Source organism: Theobroma cacao, chromosome 9 (assembly GCF_053813885.1).
Source record: "Theobroma cacao isolate CCN51 chromosome 9, ASM5381388v1, whole genome shotgun sequence".
Lineage (NCBI taxonomy): Eukaryota > Viridiplantae > Streptophyta > Magnoliopsida > Malvales > Malvaceae > Theobroma > Theobroma cacao.
In genome coordinates, this window is record NC_142647.1 from 40,722,463 (window position 1) to 40,745,557 (window position 23,095).

The following is a 23,095-nucleotide window of genomic DNA, read 5'->3' on the forward strand; positions in this document are numbered from 1 at the left end:
TCGGGTTAATAGGTGGCCAATCACACCTAGATAAAAAAAATATCGATGGCGACTCCTAAACACCATTTAATTTTTGTCCGCGTCTAGGGGTCGGGTTCCGAGACCCGCACGTTACGACAACATCTTATTAACTACTCCAATATTTTTTAAAATTACTACCCTAACCATAATACTAATACATCCCAACTACCCTATAATTACCCTAACTCATTTAAAAACTTTATTATGTAAAAAAATTATTAAAATACTATTCATGGGTACCTAATTACCAGAATCTATATCCAAATCCGTACCTTATATTCACATACAATAATATTTCTCTTACATATTCTATATAATTTACTAATGATTAAATTAATAAAAACACAAATAATAAAATTTAAATTTAAATAATCAAAAACAAATATCTCAAATATAACTAATAGAAAGTAAATATATTTATATTTAAAGTACATATACATACACACACATTAAAAGTATTTTAATATATGTATATATATAATAGTAATTATATTCCTTATAAATGAATCTAATATATATAAAGTATATATATTAAAAGACATTACAAGTTAATTAATAATTATAATTTTATGAATTAATTTAATTAACTATACGGATTTATCCTTAATTACATAAAATTAAAAAAAAAACATAACTTGGTTTCAAAACTATTCTAATCTCACAACTTCTCTTAAAATTTACGTATTATATATTTTTATGAACAAAGTTATATATATTATAATTAATAATTTTATAAGTTATAATTTTGTAATGTTAATACAAAATAGAAAGTAAATATGTTTATATTTAAAGTATATATACTAAAAATATTTTAGCATATATATAATAGTAATTATATTTTTTATAAATTTACATAATATATAAACTATATATATTAAAAGACATTACAAGTTAATTAATAATATTAGTTTCATGACTTAATTTAATTAATTATATAGATTTGTTCTTAATTTCATGAAATTAAAAAAAATAGTTAGGTTCCAAAACTATAATAATCTCAAAAACTTTCTTTAAGTTTATACAAACAATGGTATAAATATTATAATTAATAATTTTATAAGTCATAATTTTTGTAATGTTAACACCACATAGAAAGTAAATATATTTATATTAAAAGTGTGTGTGTATATATATATGTATAATAGTAATTATATTCTTTTATAATATGATATGATATTCATATTATTTAAACATAATTAACAATCTAATATTTTTTAATTTAAATATATTAATATCATCATATTAATAGGGTACCTTAACCCTATAAAATTGAATCGGGTATCCGCAAATACCCTGTAACTGGGTATCCATTGCCACCTCTAATTTCAACATAAGGATTTTTTTGTTTCAATTTACTCAAGTCATATATATACATTTGTGCTTTTACTTGAATGGTACCCTAACTTGAATTGCATTTTTTTTTCTTTTTTACAGTACATGGTTCATAGACAAATCCTATTTACATGTTGCAGACAGCCAATGAAAACTGGCTGACAAATTTCAAATAAAATAAGTATTCAGGCTAACACTAAATCTCCTTACCTTTTTGGGAAAAGAAAAATGAAAGCAGAGATTTCTTCACCAAAAAGCTCCACCTAGCCACTTGCCAAGTCAAGGCAAATTTGTTACCATAGTTGGTAATCGCAATTTCCTTCCAGAAAACAAATATATGCATATCATATTATCAACTTCTACTATCTGATTGTCCATCAAACTTTGAATATTTGACAATAATATTCCCTTTTGTATTTTCTATATACAGTTGATAAATCCAATGATCATTGGATGTGCAATAGTATTTTGTTCATATACATCTCAGAAATTTATTTGGCTTCAAATTAAGCACTCCATTCCATGCCTTGTTCACATGAAACTAGAATATAATTACAGAAGAATGCACATCAAGGGCAAATTAAAACCCTATGCCTGTAACGGTACATATGAATAGCAGCTGCGACTAGCAGATCAAATACTAAGCTTGGGATGGAAATCAGAGCTTATGAATGGTGCTGTGAATTCATCTAGACAAGCCATCCTAATTCTTTCAGGTGTCGCAGGATTATCGAGCGGAAACCACCCAGTATGCCCTGTTTCTGCTCTAGCAGCTATAATGGCATCTTTGATTGCAAAAAACACAGCTGAAGCCAGAAAAAAAGGAGGCTCACCAACAGCTTTAGATGAGTGGATGGCTTTAACATTTGGATGACCCTGTTTATTGCATGTAAACATATAAGCCCAAAGACTTTAAATTATCCAAAATTGAATGAAGAACATCTCATTCAATATAATAAATCGCAAAGCACGAAAGTTCAGCTGGAAATGGAATAAGTAATGCCCATCCAATTACCTAAATAAACAGCATTGCCCCTCAGGAAGGGCATTGATCAACTTGTTAAACTATTTTAGCAGAAGATGAAAATATTGCTAAATGTTGAAACAGAGCAACTTTAGTTCCTCAGCCAAAAGAAGTTTCTTTGCTCAGCCAGAATTACATTATTTTCTTCTTAGCTATTCTGCTTAATGTTCCATTCTACTGTATGTAAGAACATCACTGTGAATGCTATTCAGATCTTAGAAGTCCTATTCTGTGTGCCATGCTCAAAACATTAATTCCTCCTCTCCTCCGTCAACCTCTACGTTTCATCTATATGAACCATTGATATTTAGGATATTTTGAATCAGCTAAGTAGTTTTTTTATTTATTTTATTATCCATCTATTACCCTAAGAAAATAATAAAGTTTATTTAAAAACCGAGAATTTTGCATCCCCGATATGGCTCTAACAATATCTCATTTTGTGTAACAATGACAATTACCATTGCTAGCCATTATGTCATGGGCTACAATCTAGTTAAATTCAGATAGACAACTCTCACTAGTTCTACCATCCCTTTAACCTTTTGGTGATGACTAGCATCCTTAAGAGTAACAACTTCTCTTACCTCATTTCTAATGGAAAATTTGGTTTTCAGTTGCAACTCATACCTTGCACTCTCACATCATTTTAAATTGATTATGTACTTGCTCTCTTCCCCAATATCTTACTTATACTATATGATTACAGATGGTGCTCAAAATAAGTAACTCAAATCAAAAAATCAGCAAGAGTGAGAGGGATTGGGAGGAACAAATGAACAATAATAATATAGCAGTTCATATTTGACAGATTCAGGAAGGGTGACTACTTTAGAAGCTGCTGGCAGCAACATTACCTTCAATAGAGAAACATTGAAATTGAATGGGATATCATTTAGAGAAGGAATTTTGTAACTTCCAGGCCCGCATGTGTACAGGCAGCCAGGTGGAATCCACTTATGAGCTGCATCTCCCCACTTAAGTTCTTCCAAGGCAACCCAACCCAGACCTTGTATAAATGCTCCTTCAACCTGCATTAAAAATTTGTGTAACGAGAGAACCATTAGCTTGTCAATATTTCACAAGTAACAAGAAAAAAATAATAGACAGGAAGTTATAGTGAAACAGATACTCATGCTCCAAACAGATTACTACTTTCTCCTTTCTTATTTTGTTTAGGGATTTCATGCTACCAGTTACTTCTTGTTTTAGAAATTATTATCCTAGAACACCATGTTTTCGTTAACCTGTTTCAGGAGAAACAACATTACCAATTTTTCTAATAAAAAAGAAGCACATAGAATACTATTATCACTGTTATCACTATTACTTCTCTTTATATATAAATAAATACAATCATATAAAAATCTATATAAATAAATACAATCATATAAAATCTATGTATGTATTAAATTACTTCTTGAAAGCTATATTTTATTAATGACATGACGATTCAGAATCCCAGAACAGTTACTTATCCAAGAAGAGCTCAAGTGATGCTCATATTATAGTTTTTTTCTTGCAGTTATCATGGCGAACAAACATTACCACTTGAAAAGTACAATTAAGTTCAAATCATCAGTCTAATTAAAAAGGAGAACCAAGGGAACACACCTGGCCAACATCAATTGCTGGATTCAGAGAATATCCCAGATCCATGAAAACATTTGCTGTTCTTGTGTGGAAATCTCCAGTCAATGTGTCGATTTCAACCTCAGTGAACGCAGCCCCATAGGTATAATATCTGAATGGCTTTCCTTTACCGATGCTCCAATCAAAGCCAATATCAGGCGTAATATAAAATCCATGGGCAGAAAGGTCTATTCGCTCCAAGTAACATGCAGTGGCCAGCTAGGTACAATTAAAAGAAAAACAAAACAATATTGTCACAATCAATGCTCATAACTACAGAGGAACCTATCATACTCTTGCAAATATAGAAAACCTGAGTGATCAATAGAGGAAAGTCATCAATCTGTGTCATGGTAAATGTGCCAGCCTTTACTAAATTTTATTTAAATTGGAAATACAATAACCTATGTTGTGATTATCTCTACACTGAAGCCCTGTTGTACACTGGAAGTTTTTATAAAAATATCAAGCATTTGTCACTACCCCAGTTTCCTTTCTAAAAATCCACCACCTCAAAATACTGATTAGCATTTCTTTACTAAATAACTGTGTCATCCAACCTCCACTAAGCTTACCAAATAAACCTTAATTAACTGAAAGTAATTATAAATCCCAATGTTAGCTGGTTAAAGAGTGGATTAGAAGTTTAAGTAAGGAATTACTTATAATAGAACTAATAGCATGAGCACGAGGGTGACTTACTAACCTGGGATTGGAGGGTTATCAAATGGGAAGGGAATTACTTACTCTAGAAAGAGTGAACTGCCTTACATTACAATTGGTGGTGGATAAAGGCACTTTCTTCCCCTTCTTTCTTACTATACTGGAATCTCGTACAATCTATAATCAGGATTGGAACCTTTCTCAGGCTAAAGCGGACATTTACTTCTCTTTCCAAATAGGAAAGTAAGAGTCTTTATTAAAGAAACTATTAGCAAGGTGCGGAGCGGGAGCCCGGGAGAGGAATTAGATCCGCATACATAACATACTTTTTCAAAAGCTTCAGAAGTGGAAGTTACATAGAGTCTGGTGGTATCATAAGTAGGAGGAAGGCTGCATTTAGGAGTGATCTTTCCCTCTTTCTAAAAGGAAGTTTTTGATGTAGTTGCTATTTGGTTTATTATAGGGCTATAGAATTCTAAACATACATATGGATAAGAGAATGCTCAGTGCAATTTGTGGAATGAAAAATGAAAGCAAAAAAAATTGTACCATCAACTTTTGCTACAAAGTAAATCCTTGTGGACATAATAATTGCAGCTTATCTTGTGGTCTCAATAACTACAGAAACAACTAAATTGTACCAAAGTTAACAAATACAAATCATAGTAAAGTCTATATTATTAACTCTGTACTATTAATAATTTACTCCTAGACAGTGCAACAAAAGAAAAGAAACTAAAATATCAACTTCCTCCATAACCTTCCTCCATTAATGCTTGCCACTACTAAAATAGGAGTAAAAAAAAGTTATGCATATAATTAGTAGAATGTAGACAATAACTTGCAGTAATTTATATGCAGAATTACAGAAAAAACAATACCTCAGCAAAAGAACTAAAATTACGTTGAGAAGCAATAGGCTCCATCCGTGCCTTGATCTGCTCGCATGCATCCAAAACTGCAGCTGCATACATATCAGAACTAGCAGAAGCTGCTGTTGGAGAAGCATTAGGAACCTTAACCAGCAGGAGACAGAGCAACAAGACAGGGACAATAGTTATCAGAAAAATGGCTATTTAATGCAAGATATATTACTAACATAAACAGAATCTGATATCATCTAATGATGAAAGAACACAATTCTTAACTGAAACGCCGATCTTTTATGTAATCTCTGAAAAAGTGATAATGCAAGCTTTAATTTGCTAGATTAGTTAGTAACCCACTTCTTAATATATCATTTCATGTTTCAACTAGAAAACTGATGATGAAAATATATCTGGCAGTTGATGGTGATGCAAGGACTTAATAATCTATTGGAATGGACCAACAAAAAATAGCCTGAAAAATTTCAAGTAGAGGAAACTAGAAAAATTTCTCTTCATATTAGGGTGCAATTAAGATTTTTATCATCAATTCCTAGATGACACCATTGACCTCTCTTAGAATATATCTGCAATTTTGACAGCCACCAGCACATATATACACATGCCTTATAAATTGCATTAGATTCAGTCTTGGTAACTTTTTATTCCACAGCTCTCTTATTGACTTGCTGAGGCCAAGGAACCATGAAAGGCCATCACTAGAAGGAAGTGAGGTTAATATAGGGCAACACAAAATAATATGCAACTTCTCTAAAACATTGATTAAAAGCCTTGTGAACACCAGCCAGTCATAATAAGGCAATGTTTCTACCAAATGTTTAGTAAATGGTAAAATTCCAGAAAATCATCAAAAGAAAGAAGCGCCACATTCCAATCTTAGCTTACTACCTTGTCAGTACTTGTCTCTGATATAAAGACAGAACTGAGAGAGATATTGAAGGCAGACGCTGCAACTTGAGCAACTTTTGTGTGCAAACCTTGCCCCATCTCAACACCTCCATGTGTAACTAAAACAGTTCCATCAGTGTAGACATTAACAAGAGCTCCTGCCTACAGTGATTAAGAAAAAATTTATACAACCAAAATTCTGATCATTGAGATAACATGATTCTAAAAGAAATAACTAGTGATAGAGAAAATTGTAATAGTTACTTAGCAAACACATCTTTTCTCTCCTGTAGCTTTTCTCTATTTTGTTTATCGTTTTCTTTTTAAGCAGAAAAGCATACCCATCTTGCCAAGCAACGGAAATACATGTATGCATACATCAAAAGAGACAGGATAACAAACTAAGTTGTCCATTGTAGATTTACCATGTCCTTGAAATATCTACAGTTGAAATCAGGAATTCAGGATTACCCAATCATATTGCCATGATATTATAAGCCCTTAAATTCTATCATTCCATGTAAAATTGAGCAACAAATCAAAAAATTATCAGGAATAAATAAGAAACTATGGAATATGTTGCACTGCACATAAAATTCTATTCCCTAGCATGTATTAAAGTGGTGATGAAGAAAATCCCACATCATTTAAATTTGGGGTAACCTGGGCACATAAATATAACAAAGGTCTCTGCACCTCTTGTCAATTGGTTTTAGGTTGTATGCCTATCCTAAAAGTTAACATGTAGAAATATAGTTGAAATAGATAGTGACTGATTCTTTGAATGATCCATAGCATTAGTGTTTGAAAGTTATTAATTATGATGAATATGGTAGCAGTAGATCCGCTCATGATTCATACAACAGGGACTCATACATTATGCTGTCCACAATAAATAAATTTATTAAACAGATATGCTGAAAATGTGCTTTACATCCACCATCTACTACTGCTCCCTGCTCTGTACGTTAATGGCAGAAGAAACAACACACACACACATTATTCCTCAGAAGATATCATTGAAACAAATATAGTTCAGCAAAACCTCGTAGACAAGAAAGCCCTACATCAGAAACAATCGGAAATAGATAGTTTCAATTTTTACCTGATTCATGAACTTAGTCGTAAAGGATATGCCAAATTTTGTTGGAATCATAGCAACACCACGCTTCTTCCATCGATTGTGAAGATTAAATTGATCGACTTCATCTCGAGCCTTCAGAAAGTCACAAGATAATTTCAGCTCATTCCACAGCTGAGCCAGAGTACAGTGTTCCAATTGTTGACCATAATGCAATATTGATCCTTCACCTTGAAAGTTCATCTCCTGATCCAATTTCCAATAATGAGCCATGACATCATTTTAGAACTGCAATTCTATTTGGAGCAACAAAGTCACATGGATATAAAACTTACCCTTATCTCTTCTGGACTCTTCTTAAGTTCTAAAGCAATTCTTTGAATCCAATTCTCAGCTATAAGCATACCTTGAGGACCACCAAACCCCCGGAAAGCAGTATGGCTTGGAAAATTAGTGAAACAAACACTTCCAAAAATTCTGACATTCGGTATCTCATAGACATTGTCTGAGTGAAACATAGCACGTTCAAGTATGGCAAGAGACAAGTCTAGTGAATTTCCAGCATTATTGTAGATTTGAAGATCCAAAGCCAGCACCTTTCCATTATTTGTAAATCCAACCTAGAAGAAGTAATTTTATTCTACTGTTATACTATTCCATCATAAACAGGAAGACATGCTCATAAACATGCAAACAAACAAACTGAATTCAACTGATGGAAGTCAGCTGAGTCAAAAATTGATGCTAGGAAGAACTGATAATATATTCAAAGATGCTCAGGCCATAAGGCATTTCCCCTTCCTCTTCTTTTCATAATTAAAAGATACAAACACAAACCTACGAATAGATAAATAAATAAACCAACAAATAGTACAATATTGAAATATTTCCATAGATTAATCCATCAAGTTAATCCACTTCAGTAGTCAGTACCTTGTACTTTCCAAGAAAGCTATGGCGCTGCCCCGATGTCATCATGTCAATATCTCTATCTAGTGTTATTTTCACTGGCCTATTCATCAGATAAGATGGAATAGCAGCAGCAGCAGCGAGGAAAGCTGATCTAGTCTCCTTTCCACCAAATCCACCACCAATCCTTTTGGTTTTACAAACTACTTTCGACATTGGAAGACCAAGGACATGAGAAACATATTTCTGGTGCTTCTGAGGGGCCTGTATACAAACACTGACAAAATTAAATTATCCCTCCAATAATAATAAAAAGATAAAAATAAAATACAGAAGATAAAGCACATAGTCCATAGAGACACTTGACTGAGCATCCTACAAAACTTTTAGGTTAGGAACTATAAGATTTGTATAGTAAATTTGTTAAAAATAGGCATAAACAAGGGTCAACATGAGAAAACATATATTCACATAATGAACACAGATATTCTGAAAGCGAAAAAAGAAAAACAAATACACATTGGGAAATTACTGATAAACACACACCCATAAAATATGTACATGATGTGAAGTTAAGACATGCGAAAAATTAACTTTGAATCACAAACTGGGCATAGAGAGTTACTAACAATGGCAGTATGGCATTTAGTCAAAGCATGGATCTGAAATATCATCTTTTGGAAACTCAGAAAGGCCTCTGATGTCACAAGCATTCCTAGATTCTACTGAGTTTAACATCTTGAATTTGGTCGTTTAAAAATATGTTGAGGAGAATTGGTGGTTTTATGTGTCAGTTGATAGGCACAACAGTTGCACCCAACATCAGTGGGTCGACCAATGCTGACCAAAAGGTAATGAGCACCAAAACAACAATATCCATGCATATCGACTGATGTTAACTCATTATAATTTATGCATTGGTTCATAATTTACTATGGCCTAACTACAGTAAATGGCATATAACAAGTCATTTGTGAACTTTTCATCTATTTTTTATCCACACTTCCAGATTATATGAATTCCCAGTATTTTCATTAAAAAGTCAATAGCAAAATATTTCCAACAATTTAAATCGGTAACTATCAGAATGGGAAGATTGAATTTTCTACACAATCGGAGTTGAGATAGAACTCTCCTATGAGTTCTATCATATTTTATCTAATGCAATCAAACCAGGGCAGATGAATAAAAGAAATAGAGGTAATTAACTTCTAAGTTATGGTGTTCTTACTTGAGTGGATGAAATCATATGAACTTCATTGCCACCGTCCATGGTCCAAACTAAGCTGCTATGTGGCTCTAAGTAGAAGTGTTCCTGACCACCCACTTGAACTTTTCCCTCAATGATCTTGTCACATTGATCTGATTGGAAACAGAGATCTACATCCCCTTTTCTCAGAAGCTTCTCTGTGTTGGGATGAAAGCTTTTGGCACTGACTGCATCCTCTATTGACAAGATTGCAGGGAGCTCTTCATACTCCACATGAACTTTTCCTGCTGCTCGTTTTGCATTTTCATGGGTGTCAGCCACAACCACTCCTATAACCTGTATAAATTATACAAGCAGTTTTATGCAATGTGTTCACACAACATATCAAGAAATTTATTCAGTTCTTGTATTTTGGATTTTTTTTTTTGGTAAAATACTCCCATACCCTTAAGTTTTAATCGAAATTCCAAGCAGATCCATTAGTATTTGAAATGAACACCCCACCCCAAAAGTGTAAACACCGTTAACAGAGATTATGAAATAACTAAAATGTCCTTTTTTTCTTTATTAATTTAAAAAATTATTATTATATTTAGAAAAAAAAGAGCACCAATTGGAGGGAAGCACTGAAGGGAGGCTTTTTTTCAAAAAAAATACAATAATTAATTAAAAAAAATAAAAAATATATAATAGTTTTTTTTAAAATTAATAAAGGGCAAAATTGTTATTTCAATATTTTCACATCATCAAACTAATAGAAACACTAACAGTTGACTAACGGCTGGACTTATGTGTCCAGCGGAAGATCTTTTTTTGAGGCGAAGTATTTATTTCGAAAACTAATAGACCTGTTTGAAATTTCAATCAAAATTTGGCGGCGTGGGATTATTTTACCTTTTTTTTTGGGTCAATCTACATTATGGATGAGTTGGTTAGTTGATTATTGCATTTTAACTAAAGAAGTCATCTCAAGCTCCAACTAGTAAAAGCATGGATGGCACATCATACAATGTACCTCTAGGAATGAAAGATTGAAGTTTCGTTTCAATCCACAAACACACACACACACACACATATAGCTTTTTACCTGATCCACACAAGTGATAATATATACATAAAAGCACAAATACTGATAACACTTTTAATTGAAAAAAAAAAAGAATTTGGTTCATTATATTTCTAAATCACAATTTTAAATATTTTTTATTATGAATATTAGTAATAAAATTGATCTAATTTGTAAAAAAGAATTCTAATTGCATTGAACGACTTTCATTAAAAAACAGTTTTCTTAATTCTAATAGTATTGAATAATTTAAGCATTAATATTACAATATTCCAATTATTTATACTTCAAAATTTATACTTTAGAAAAATTTTATTTATATATAATTATTATCCAATAAGCTTTTTACCTGACCCACACAAGTGACAAATTCTGAAGCAAATAGCTCCTCATCCATGACAACTGGTCCAATTTCATTGCTACCAGGAACATCCTTGGCAAAGAAGATGCCAGCAAATCCGGGTGAAGACTTGGCACCTGAATCGTCAATGGCTAATATTCGAGCATGAGGTTTTTTGCTCAACACAAATGCTGCATGCAAACCATTAGGAGGCATTGGTGTGTCATCAGTATATTCTGCCTCTCCAGTAACCTAGAGAACATGATAGCATGAACAATGTCATGAAGATAATTTTGGAGACAAAACTCAACAAAAGAATAAGCGTCAAAAACACTTAGTCAATATCTGTTAACAATTTAAGACTTAATTTGGGAGATGTGCAACAGTGGGAAAGAAGGACTAATGATATGTCCAAGTGGCCTGAGTACAAAAACCAAGAGAGCAAAGAAAACAAACAAAAACATGAAATAGTAGGCGATCAAGTCAGCACTTATCCAGTATAACAAGAAAATACTTCAAATCGTAGATTTAAGCATGCAAATATCAACAGAAGAGATACACACATGTGAACAGTAGCAAAAAGGCAGAAACAATCATAACTTTAAAGGCAAATAACCAGAACCCTTAATTTTGAACTCTCCACTTATAACTGGCTTAAAATATCCTTGAAATTACAATATCAGTACTAAGGAGTATAGCTTTGGAATTTACATACCTGAAGCCTGGATGATAGATGAACCTCTGGTGACCCTACAGATGTTCCATGTTTCTTGATTTCATAGTCTTGACTTGCTACTAATGGTGGGCGGTGAAGTGACTTTATAGCTGACAAATGAGATAACAATACTTTTTCCTTAATAGGTTTCTTTCCCTCAATTTGATGCAAAACCCAAAGGAAAAATTTAAAGAAGAAGCTAAGGGTCAAAGACTTTCGAAACTCCACCATCCCACCAGGAGCATCTTCCTTGATCAAAATATCAGTTCGTAGGACATTCAAAGCACCCCGTAGCACATCCTGGTTCCATTTCTTTCCAATTAGAAATTCTTTTGTTTTAATTGCACATAAAGAGAGAGGTGCCACCCCACCATAAGCAATCGATGCATCTGAAACAACCCACTCTTCACCTTTTTCCTCCAGACAAACACGCATTCCAGCATTCACAATGGCAATATCATCATCCCTTCGATGTGCCTGCTTAAATTCTTTGACGTACTCAAAGCACCTAGTCCAAGGTAAGAATACTGACAATAATATTTCATCACCTGCCAAATCCACTTTACGGTAGCCAAGGAAAAATTTTTCTGCCAGAGCAGTTCTAATATTTCCTTTGCAATTAATGATCCGAAACTTAGCTCTTGCAGCCATCCAGAGAGGGTTCAAGTCTGAAATTGGGCTAGCTGTACATACATTTCCTCCGACAGATGCAACATTTTTTATCTGAGTCCCAGCAAACCACTTCAACTGTTCAATGAAGGCTTTGCATGCGGATGTTTCGTGAGCAGGGTGTTGAGTTACAACCTCTCTTAATAAATTCAAGAGTTCAGTCAGTCTTACTGCAGCACCTATCTCTATACCATCTTCCTTGACATTTAACATGTTGAGTTCAGGAACATGTGTAACAGAGATAAAAACTTGATATTGAATTCTCTTCAACCTCATCTCAACACCAACCTCAGTATTACCTACCAACAATTTCGCATTTGGGTATTTCTCCTTCAACTCAAGCACGTATTTAACTGTTAAGGGACGATACCATTTAAGCCCACCCAATCCACTCAAACTTAAAGGAGTTAATTTTCTTAGTAACAGCTCAGGAGGAAAAATAAGTTCTTTATCTGTATATGTGCTTCCATCTACCTCACTGTAAGAGACAGGTTTATACGTAGCACTACAAATACTTTGGCCATTGGTGTCTATATCATTTACAGTTTTCGATCCACATGAACAGGGCTTACCCGTTGAAGGACAAACAAACTCACCTCCCTGAAGGCTAAGTGAAGATATATCAGCATATAATGCATCATCGGTCTTGGCAAAAACTCGAAATGCATCAACAATAGGTCGGTAACCAGTGCAACGACATAAGTTTCCCGCAAGAGATTCTTCAATTTGCTCTTCAGTAGGAGGTGTTTGACTTGACCGCAACAATGCATACAATGACATGATAAATCCAGGAGTGCAAAATCCACATTGGGAGCCATGATAACGTTCCAATGATTTCTGCAAGAAATATATGAAAGGCATAACATCATGAGCACATATAAGGAACAACACAACATAAGACCTGCAAAATGAAGAAAGGAATATTATGAAGCAAGGAGTCAATTTTAAGAGCGAAAAGAAGCCTAACTTAATTGCATTACCTCATAGAGACAAATAGTTGACATTCTTTTCTTGAAGGATTATTGCTGGTTTTCAGAGCATATTTCATATTTAAGTTCAGATCATTTGAACCGGACATATAATCATTCTTACCTTCCCCATGACCTTAACAATATTTTTATGACATATAGGTTTTAGGGAAAACCGGAATGTAGAAGCATCATGGTTTTATACTACATCTAATTAGATGTCCAATGAAATAAACAATAAGATTCAACTTTCATAAATAGCTTATGTAAATTTATAATTATAATACAATCAGCAATCTTGATTTCAAAAGAAAAATTCAAGTCATAATCTGAAGAGTAGCACAATGTACACCCAAGACAACAGATAAATATGAAATATTGTCTCACATTATACAAGCAAACAAAATATATGTTCACTCTGCAAATATCATCCACGAGTGATTACAAACAAAATAGAGTTCCTCACAATTTAAGGCAATGGTACATATTTAAAAGGAAAAAAAAAAGGCACCATTAAGAGCAAGCCACAGAAGAAGAAACATATATTACTTGTATAGGGTGCAAGCCACGTTTGTGGTTCCCAACTCCCTCCACTGTAATAACATGCATTCCTTCTACTGAATAAAGTGGAGCCAAGCATGCATTGACAGCATAATGCCTGAAATAAGTTTACAAAACATTTATCTTATGCAGATTCTGAGAAATGGTGGAAAGCATTTAACTTATAGCACACTAAAATTCTAGAAACAAAGAAGGGGAGAGAAAGACTCACACACATTTCTTCAGCTTTCTATCATAATGAGAAATCATCACAGTGCAAGCCCCACAACCACCTTCACCACAGCCAAGCTTTGTCCCTGTCAATCCAAAGTCTTTACCAACAAAAAGAACCCATATTAGTTTTCCGCTACTCTACTACCTGGTTATAACACTTACTAAAACAAAAACACATAGAGAAAGAAGAGAGAATGGTGAAAAAAATGAATAAGATAAACCAGAAACTTATAACTGATGTTGAAAATAACAAATCTTGCACATTCTACTCAGATATCTAGTCTTCACGTCCATTTAATGTTCAATTAAACAGAAAAAGAATAGGAAAACCAACAATAAACGTTTGCCACCAAATAACTTCAGCTTCAAGTTGAATCAGAGAATAATATAAAATTAGGCAAAAAGAAACTCGATGACTTCAACAGAAAGAAACAAACTCAGCATTCCAATAATTTATATAAAGCACCTCACATAAAGCTAGCAGTAACCACTAACTAAAGTTAAATCTCAGATGATAACTTCCCAAAAAGAAAATGAATTATGTAATTTCTAAAATGGATTCCTTCAGTAAATTAAGGTTCCAAAGTTGAACTGGTTTGTGTTCCACTAAAAGAGCCAAACTTAACATTAGAAATATGTAAAAGTTGAAACTTAAAAATGAAAAACCATACATATCTCAAATTACGGAACCATTAACATTCAGAACAATAAGTTCTCTGCTGAAAGAAAACAGAATATCGACTTGGGGAAATAAACCCTAAGTGTAAACCTTAACTTCCCTATATAATGCTTAATGAACCAGAATCAAAAGTATACATAGCACAAAGACTTCATTGATAACTTGAAATGAAGGAAAAAATCTACAGATATAATATAAAGAAAAATGCCAGCCAGATTCTTTTAGTTTGTCAGTAACTATAGAATCAAAACATATTCTAATTTTCAATCTCTCTCTCACTCCAATTTATAGGCAATCAAACATTCTTCATGAACCACATGCAGATTTTCAAGTGAAAAAGTGAGAAAGACTGATTACTTAATTGGTAAAGCCAAGCAGGTCCACCCCAAATGGCCAAATCTGTTGAATGTAGCAAGGTTTCCAAGATTTTCTTTCACCCCATGCTGTTGGAGACCAAAAACATTCACAAGCTTGATTCAAGTAACAACTAATTCTTATAAAAGAACTCGTAGATTGATTAACTAAGCCCTACCTATCTTATGATTAACTCCACTCTAGAGCATGAGTCCAATCAGAATACATTATACCTTTCTGAACTTCCTTGCTTTCAATTCCTTCTATTTCTTGGAAACTAACAACATGTCTTGAGTTGAAACAAAGTTCAATATTTCTTATTCATCCATCTGGACAAAAAAGTTTCAAACTAACTTTCCATTTTCACTCCTTTTCCTACATTTCCTAAAAAGGTAAATAAGGTTCAATATTGCAATAAAACAATCAAACTTCAATCACAATACTAGAAAGATTAATGGATTCGTTGACAAAGTGCCAGTTTGGCTTGGCTTTTTTTCAGCTTATCTATCTCTTAAAAGCAAAAGTTAAGTCAAACATTATCTTTTGAGAAACTCTTAAAAAAATAATTTTTTTTAAGAACAAAATTTAAAAAAAAAAGCTTAAAAAAAAGCTCCAAAAATGAGCTTTCTCTTCTCTTCTTTTAAAAACACATTAATTTTTCAAAAAATACCCCTCTCTCAATTAATCTCCATATACTCTCCTTCCCTCTACAAATTATCATTCTTCAACGTAAATCACGATTTCCCTCTTCTCTACCTTTATCTACAAAAACTAATAAAAAAACAGAAGACCCAACAACAAAATATCAAAATCTAAAATTTTTTGTTCTTACAAAGATTAAGGGAAAAAAAATCTATAATTCAAAACTGCATTAAGAAACTATTTAAAGATTTTCTCTCTTTTTCACTAAAGAAGATTTTAATGTTAAATACATAATTTTCTCTTTTCTCTTCTTTCTTTGAAATTGAAACATCATGGTCCGATTAGTTATTAGATCAACAAAAATCTAATACTATTGCTACTATATAAGTTTGATAGTTATTTTTTTTTTTATTAATTTTTTTGATTTTAACATCTGAAATTATATATAAATTTGAAGCATTACATTATAACTTATTAAGTGATTGAAGATGATATGAATATTTTTTATGTTAATTTTAATCAAAATTAGAACTTATATAATTTATTTTGTTAAATAATTTATCAAATAATTTTAATTTAATTTTAAAAATTATTATTTTTCATAAAAACTTAATAATAACTTTTAAGTTAAAAAAAAATTTAAGCCAAACAGCTCAAAGGCTAACCTATAAAATAGTGAACTTAAATAAGTTCAACCTATCTCTCAAATAACTGAAAAAAATCAATAAACGACAACACAAAAACCGAAAGTAAGTTTGACCCACAAACTATCCAAACTTCAAGTAAGCAGAGTTTTCAAGATTTAGAAAAGGAGATCCTTTTCTCCTACAATATATTCAGGTAAAATCAAACAAATCCAACAAAAATATTATTACCTCTGAGGTACTCAAGTAATGTCAAGTGAGCTAATCCATCAGGCAACACTTTGCGGACTCCATTAACGTATAAAATGGCCTCCTTGGATTCCTCCACAATCTGCTCCATCTCTTCTTCGTTCTTCAAAGACCCCATTTGATAAGGATTGTTCCTTTTGATTTTCTAAAGAAAACCCAGAAATGATATCAACCCAAGATCAGAAAAATAAATAAACTTTGAACAGAATAATCAATTTAATCGGGTTCAATTCAATTGACTGATCAGGGTCAGAACATAAAACTTTTCAGTTATCAGACAGAACCGTACTTCTATTACACATGCTCCAGGTCAACTTAATCCTTAGAAGATTTTCTGTCCGCTTGAGCTTGAGGATAAGTTTTCTAGGGACATGACAAAAAAAAAACAAAGAAGAAAAAACGGCTGAGCCTGGTGTGTGGGGGTGTTGATAAATGTTTGATTAAGATAATTTTTTAAGTGGAATTAGCAATGGCTGTGGAATAAGAATTATTATGTTGTAAAGACGAATTTAACCACGTGATTTGCGCTTGTTTATTTGAAAAAAGAGTTTCTTCGGTCTTGTCGTTAGGCAGATTTTTTCTGTATTTGATATTTTTATCTCTATTGGCTCTTATCTCAGTTATTAGGCTTTATTAGTGATTTAGGGAACTAATACAATTTTGTTGAGTAAAATACAAAAATCTCCTTAAATATATCTTTAAATACAGTACACTTTAATTTCTTTGAAAAATTTATTTTATGATTTTTTTTTATAATTAAAAGAGTGATGCTTCGAATTTTACTTTTTAAACAAAAAAAATTATATTTTAATTAATGAATTAAATATTTAAATACTTTATAATCTTCGTGTCTCGATGATAATAATGACTACAACTCATTCATTGGATGGAAAATGAGGTACGTATTAAACTGATACTTGAAGAGCTGAACAACTCGATAAGTGGCACAAATGGACAAAATAGTTGAGGAGGAAGATAGCGGCAAGAAGAAGAAAACCCCAACACTCCGTTTCAATAATGCTCAAGGAAAAGACAAAGAATTATAAAAAGAAATCTAGACGCATAGTTTTAATAAGAAAAGTAGATATTAGAGGCGCAGCCAAAGCACACCGTCTTGTTAACATAATTTTCTTAAAAGTTAATTAAGTAGTCTAATCAGTTGTTAGTTATAGACTAACCCATTCTTTTCTCTCTGTTTTAGAGCTATACCTATGTATATATATTGAAGTAATTTTTCCTTCTTTTAGTAATGAGAATTGTTCATCATTCTCCCATCTCTACGCATCCCCTCTTAGCTTTTTTTGACATGGTATCAAAGCAAGATTCAAATTTCTACGAGCTGTACCTTTTGTTTTTGGTCGAAGTAAATTCATCAATAGTTGTTGTCCTTTGTCGCCTTTTGATTAACATATTTCATTAGTAAGTTTTATTTTATCACTTTTCTCTTAAGCATTCATTTTGCTTTGAATCTTATTCACAAACCATTATGTTTGAATCAAGTGAAAGCAGGCATCAGGCTTCAACTTAAACACAAACTCAGGCTCAAAACTTACTAATAGTTGATCCTCAATCACTTTATTACTTTCACCACGCATATCATCCAAGCTCAGCTATGATTAACCCCAACCTTACCACAAATAACTATGTGGCATGGAATAGGTCATTCTTATTAGCTCTTTCAATAAGAAACAAAGGTTTATTAATGAAACTATTCCCAAACTAGAAACAACAGATCATCTGTTCTCCTCTAGGACCCGTTGTAATAATTAAAAATTGTCTGGCTATTAGATTCAATCTCACCACCCATAGCCTTAACCATTTTCTATATAGATTCTAGATTAGAAATTTAGGCTACTCTAAAGCAGAACTTTGCATAACCAAAAGATACTAGGGTGTGTAATCCGCCATATACCTTAAGAAACATAACTCAAGGTACTCAATCAACAAACATATACTTCATCAAGTTAAAAAGGGGTTCAGGAGGAATTAAGAAGTTACAGACCCTCACTCATTGCGAGTGTGGAAAATGCAATGCGACCTACTTCAAAAGGTACACTGACTAATACTAGAAGGATATGGTCTTCAGGTTTTTAAATGGCTTAAATGATTCATTTTTTGCTATGAGATCCCAAATAATTCTCATGAATCCTATTCTAGCGCTTGACAAGGTTTATTGTCTTGTACTGAGAGGGGAAGCACAAAGAAACATGATGTTTCAAGCACAACTAGCACTAGAGACCTTTGCAATGTTTACTGTAGTTGATGGCAAGAAGAAATTCATGAAGAACATAACCTGGAACAATTGTGGCAAAAAGGGACATGTGAAAGAAAAGTGTTACAGGCTTATTGGTTTCCCTGATGACTTCAAATTCATAAAAAGGAAGAATAATATCAGAAAAGGGAAGGCCATAGTGAACAATGTCTCAACAGTGATTGATTCATCAATTATGGAGAATCAACTTAATCAGGAAGAAGAGTCTGGAGGGATTGGTTCATGTCTTAGATGTCCATCATCAAGAAACAAATTAGTAAGTTAATGGAGCTCTTGAATAAGAATGGCTTGACCAACTCTAATGGTAAGAACTTCACACCAAATACCTTATAGAAAAATCCTTCTTTAGTGAACTCAACTTTCGCATGTATTATTTCAAGCCACTTATGCTTTAATACAGTTAACAACATGCCATTCAGTTATAGAAATGTTAATATTAACATGATAAAACCAAATTATTGGATTATGAACTCAAGAGGAAATGATCATATCTCATATTCATTGGATAACTTTGTTTCAGCTAGGCTTGTCAGCAACTACTTTGTTCAATTACCAAACAATAGAAAAGCCATTGTCACACATGTAGGATTAGTTAGATTGACATCATTATTGACTTTTAAAAATGTTTTTTGTGTCCCAAGTTTTAAGTTTAATCTCATTGTAGTAAGATAGCTCACTAATGCTAAAAATAATTGTGTTCTCTTTACTAACAAGTACTATGTTGTTTAGAACATTCTCTTATGGACAATGATTGGGGTAGCTAAGGCTTCTTCAAGATTGTATGTGATGCAACATAAGAAAGATGAGTAGGAATTATTGAAATACACTTTTGACAAAACTTGTCAAATTTTCAAATCTTTTGTTTGTCAATGCCTATGATACAGGACATAAAAGTTTTGATTTATGGCATTTTAAACTTGGTCATGTTCCTTTGGAAAGGATTAGTGTAATACATCAATAATGTGCAAATGTTAGTTGTTCTAAGAATTTACTTGTGAAATTTGTCTTTTGGCAAAACAAAGAAAACTTCCCTTTCCAGCGCATGTTTAGAATATTAAGATGGTTTTTGAATTAATGCACATTGATATCTAGGGGCCATATGAGCACCCCACTTTATCTTGTCAACACTATTTTTTAACAATTGTGGATGATTATTCACGTTTTACTTGGATTTTCCTTATGAAAAATAAATTAGAATCTTTAACCATAATTCCATCTTTTAATACTTTTATTCAAAAACAGTTTGATATTAACATTAAGTGTTTAAGAACAGACAATGCTTAAGAGTTACAAATGTCTAATTTCTTTACTAAAACTAGAATAATTCATCAATTATCATGTGTTGAAACTCATCAACAAAATGAAATTGTTGAAAGGAAGCATCAACATATATTAGTGGTGGCAAGAAGCCTAATGCATCAGTCAATGGTACCTATTCACTTCTGAAGGGATGTTGTCCTGACAACCATACACATCATCCAAAAGGTACCAACTAAAATTCTTCATAACAAATCACCATAAGAGATTTTGCATCGTAGACCCCTATTATATAATCATTTAAGAGTTTATTGATGTTTATGCTTTATGTCCACATTGGTGAGAATAGAAATAAATTAGATAAAAGAGCTAACAAATGTATCTTCCTAGGCTATCTTAATAACATTAAGAAATATAAGGTTTATGATCTTTTTGCTCAAAAAGTCCTATTATATAGAAATGTGGTTTTTCATGAGCAAGCATTTTCATTTCAAGTAAAACAAAATGGTATACAACTACTTGCATTTTATCAAACACCTATTGTGCATGACACATTTTTTGGTCATTTTGATTATAACCCTGTTGAATTTTCTCACCAAGACCATGAACATGTTGAGTCAAAACACCTTGAACCTATATCACCTAAATTGAACCACATCACTTCAAATACCAATGATTCCAACACAAATTCACCTTCCACAAACAGTTTACTTATTACAGACAATATTAATAAGCCTGAACCAAGCAATAATACTAATACATCCATACCAGTTAGGAAAAGTTCCAGAATCAAACATGCCCTCAAGTACTTAGATGCTTATTATATAGACTTACCATCACTAACATACAGTGTAACCTCATATCCAATTACTAAGTATTTGTTAACTAAAAACTATCTTCTAACCATAAATCCTTTACTACAACATTGTCACACATATAAGAACTTAGTTCTTATCATGAGGCAGTCATTCATTCACATTGGAAAGAGGCTATGACTTCTGAACTACAAACTTTGAATGATAATGGAACATGGACTATAGTACATCTACCTTCAAACAGTCATGTAATTGGTTACAGGAGAGTATACAAGGTCAAACTAAATACAAATGGGGATGTAGAGAGATTCAAAACACATTGGGTTGCTAAAGGGTACAATAAAAAACCAAGCTTTGATTATCAAGAAACACTCAGCCTTGTAGCAAAGCAATTGATAGTAAGAGTTTTTTTGGCATTAACAGTTGCTTGTAATTGGCAATTGTCACAACTAGACATAAACAATGCATGCCTAAATGGGGACCTAGAAGAAGAAGTGTACATGGAACTCCCAGAAGGTTATTTTATCAAGGGGGAGTACTTTGTAGATTCAAAGATGGTTTGTAAACTACACAAGTCTTTGTAGGGTTTGAAGTAGACATCAAGGCAGTGGAATATTACGCTTACTGCAGCAATCTTAAAATATGGTTTCAAACAATTAGCTTTGGACTATTCATTGTTTACAATGAAAGAAGATAATGGAGATTTCATAACACTCATTTTTTATGTAAATGACATTTTGATTGGCAGTAATTCTCATGAGGAATCAAACAAGGTAAAAGAATTTTTGAAATCACATTTTAAGCTCAAAGATTTGGGAACAGTTAAATACTTTCTAGGATTTGAAATTGCTAGATCTCCAAAAGGTATATCAATATGTTAGAGGAAGTATGTTCTCAATCTTTTGGAAGAGAATGGACTACTCGGAGCTAAACTAGTGAGCACACCAATTGATTACAATCATAAACTCACAAAGCTAAACAATGAAGAAAAGTTATTAGGTTCTACAAGGAATAAGCAATTAATTGGGAAATTGATATACATAACTTTCAGCAGACCAGACATTTCCTCTATTGCAGGTCCTATCACAATTCATGGACAACCTAGGGAAAAAACATCTTATTGCAGCTCATAGGATTCTAAAATACTTGAAAGGGTTACCGGGACAGGGAATATTGATGAAATCAGAGTTCGATTTAAAGATATCAAGTTATGTTGACAGTGACAAGGTTGAATGTCCAGATACTAGAAGATTAGTCACAAGATTCAGCATTTTCATCAAGGATTCTTTGGTGAGTTGGAAGTCAAGGAAATAATTGGTTGCGGCCAAAAGTTCAGTTTAGGCAAAGTATCATTCAATGGCTTTAGCATGTTGTGAAATCATTTGGATTAAAAACCTTTTGGTAGAGTGTGAAATCAGTCATGATGAAGCAAACTTTACTTTGATAGTCAATCTGCAATCTACATCAACAAAAACCCTGTATTCTATGAGATAACTAAACATTCATAAATGAACTGTCATATTTCATCAAAGAAAAGGTTTTAGCTAGATTGATCAAGCCATTACATGCCTTAACTAATCTACAGATTGCAAATATTTTCACTAAGCCACTGCAACCAAATCAATTTCATAAACTTTTGAGCAAGATGAACATTCACAATGTTCACAGTCCCTCTTAAAAGGGGGATTATTAAATTGATACTTGAAGAGCGGAAGAACTTGATAAGTAGCACAAATGGACAAAGTAGTCGCATGAGGAAGATAGCCACAAGAATAAAAAGACCTCAACGCAGCGTTTCAATAATGCTTGGGGACAAGACAGAGAATTACAAAGAGAAATCAAGATGCACCATTTTAATAAGAAGAATAGATATTAGAGGTGTAGACAAAGCACACCGTTTTGTTAACATCTATATTATATATTAAAAATGAGTTCACATTGAGGTTTCAATTGGGCTTTCTGCAAGTTTTTTTTTTTTTTTCAATGGGTGGCTTCTTTGGTGAT

At 32.6% G+C, this 23,095-nt stretch overlaps 1 protein-coding gene across 5 annotated transcripts; it reads right to left on the reverse strand.

The window, feature by feature from the left end:
* Positions 1-1,744: 1,744 nt before the first annotated feature.
* On the reverse strand, positions 1,745-17,203 carry LOC18589817 (xanthine dehydrogenase 1-like). Of its 5 annotated transcripts, XM_007014956.3 has the most exons (15): positions 17,037-17,195; positions 16,730-16,892; positions 14,178-14,277; positions 13,955-14,063; positions 11,769-13,274; positions 11,063-11,305; positions 9,669-9,983; positions 8,462-8,701; positions 7,864-8,148; positions 7,553-7,774; positions 6,448-6,609; positions 5,554-5,688; positions 3,992-4,228; positions 3,235-3,408; positions 1,745-2,229 (listed from the first exon to the last, which is right to left on the reverse strand). In XM_007014956.3, exons 2-15 carry the CDS (start codon positions 16,863-16,865, stop codon positions 1,987-1,989), a joined length of 4,107 nt encoding a protein of 1,368 aa, XP_007015018.3. In that variant the 5' UTR covers positions 16,866-16,892; positions 17,037-17,195; the 3' UTR covers positions 1,745-1,986. The 5 variants fall into 5 exon arrangements, with proteins under 5 accessions (XP_007015018.3, XP_017983218.2, XP_088665920.1 ...); XM_018127729.2 differs by lacking the exons at positions 16,730-16,892; positions 17,037-17,195 and having other exon boundaries at positions 14,182-14,277; XM_088809794.1 differs by lacking the exons at positions 1,745-2,229; positions 3,235-3,408 and having other exon boundaries at positions 4,056-4,228; positions 5,554-5,630; positions 17,037-17,202.
* Between the last annotated feature and the right edge of the window lie 5,892 nt (positions 17,204-23,095).

What these genes read in the sequence shown, in the direction of transcription:
- LOC18589817 (XM_007014956.3), bottom strand. Translation starts at nt 16,865, where the DNA reads ATGGGGTCTTTGAAGAACGAAGAAGAGATGGAGCAGATTGTGGAGGAA. An exon ending in GTGGCTTGCACCCTATACAA is followed by an intron (nt 13,275 to 13,954) that starts GTAATATATGTT and finishes TATTTCTTGCAG; the next exon opens with AAATCATTGGAACGTTATCA. An exon ending in ATCTATCATCCAGGCTTCAG is followed by an intron (nt 11,306 to 11,768) that starts GTATGTAAATTC and finishes CATGTTCTCTAG; the next exon opens with GTTACTGGAGAGGCAGAATA.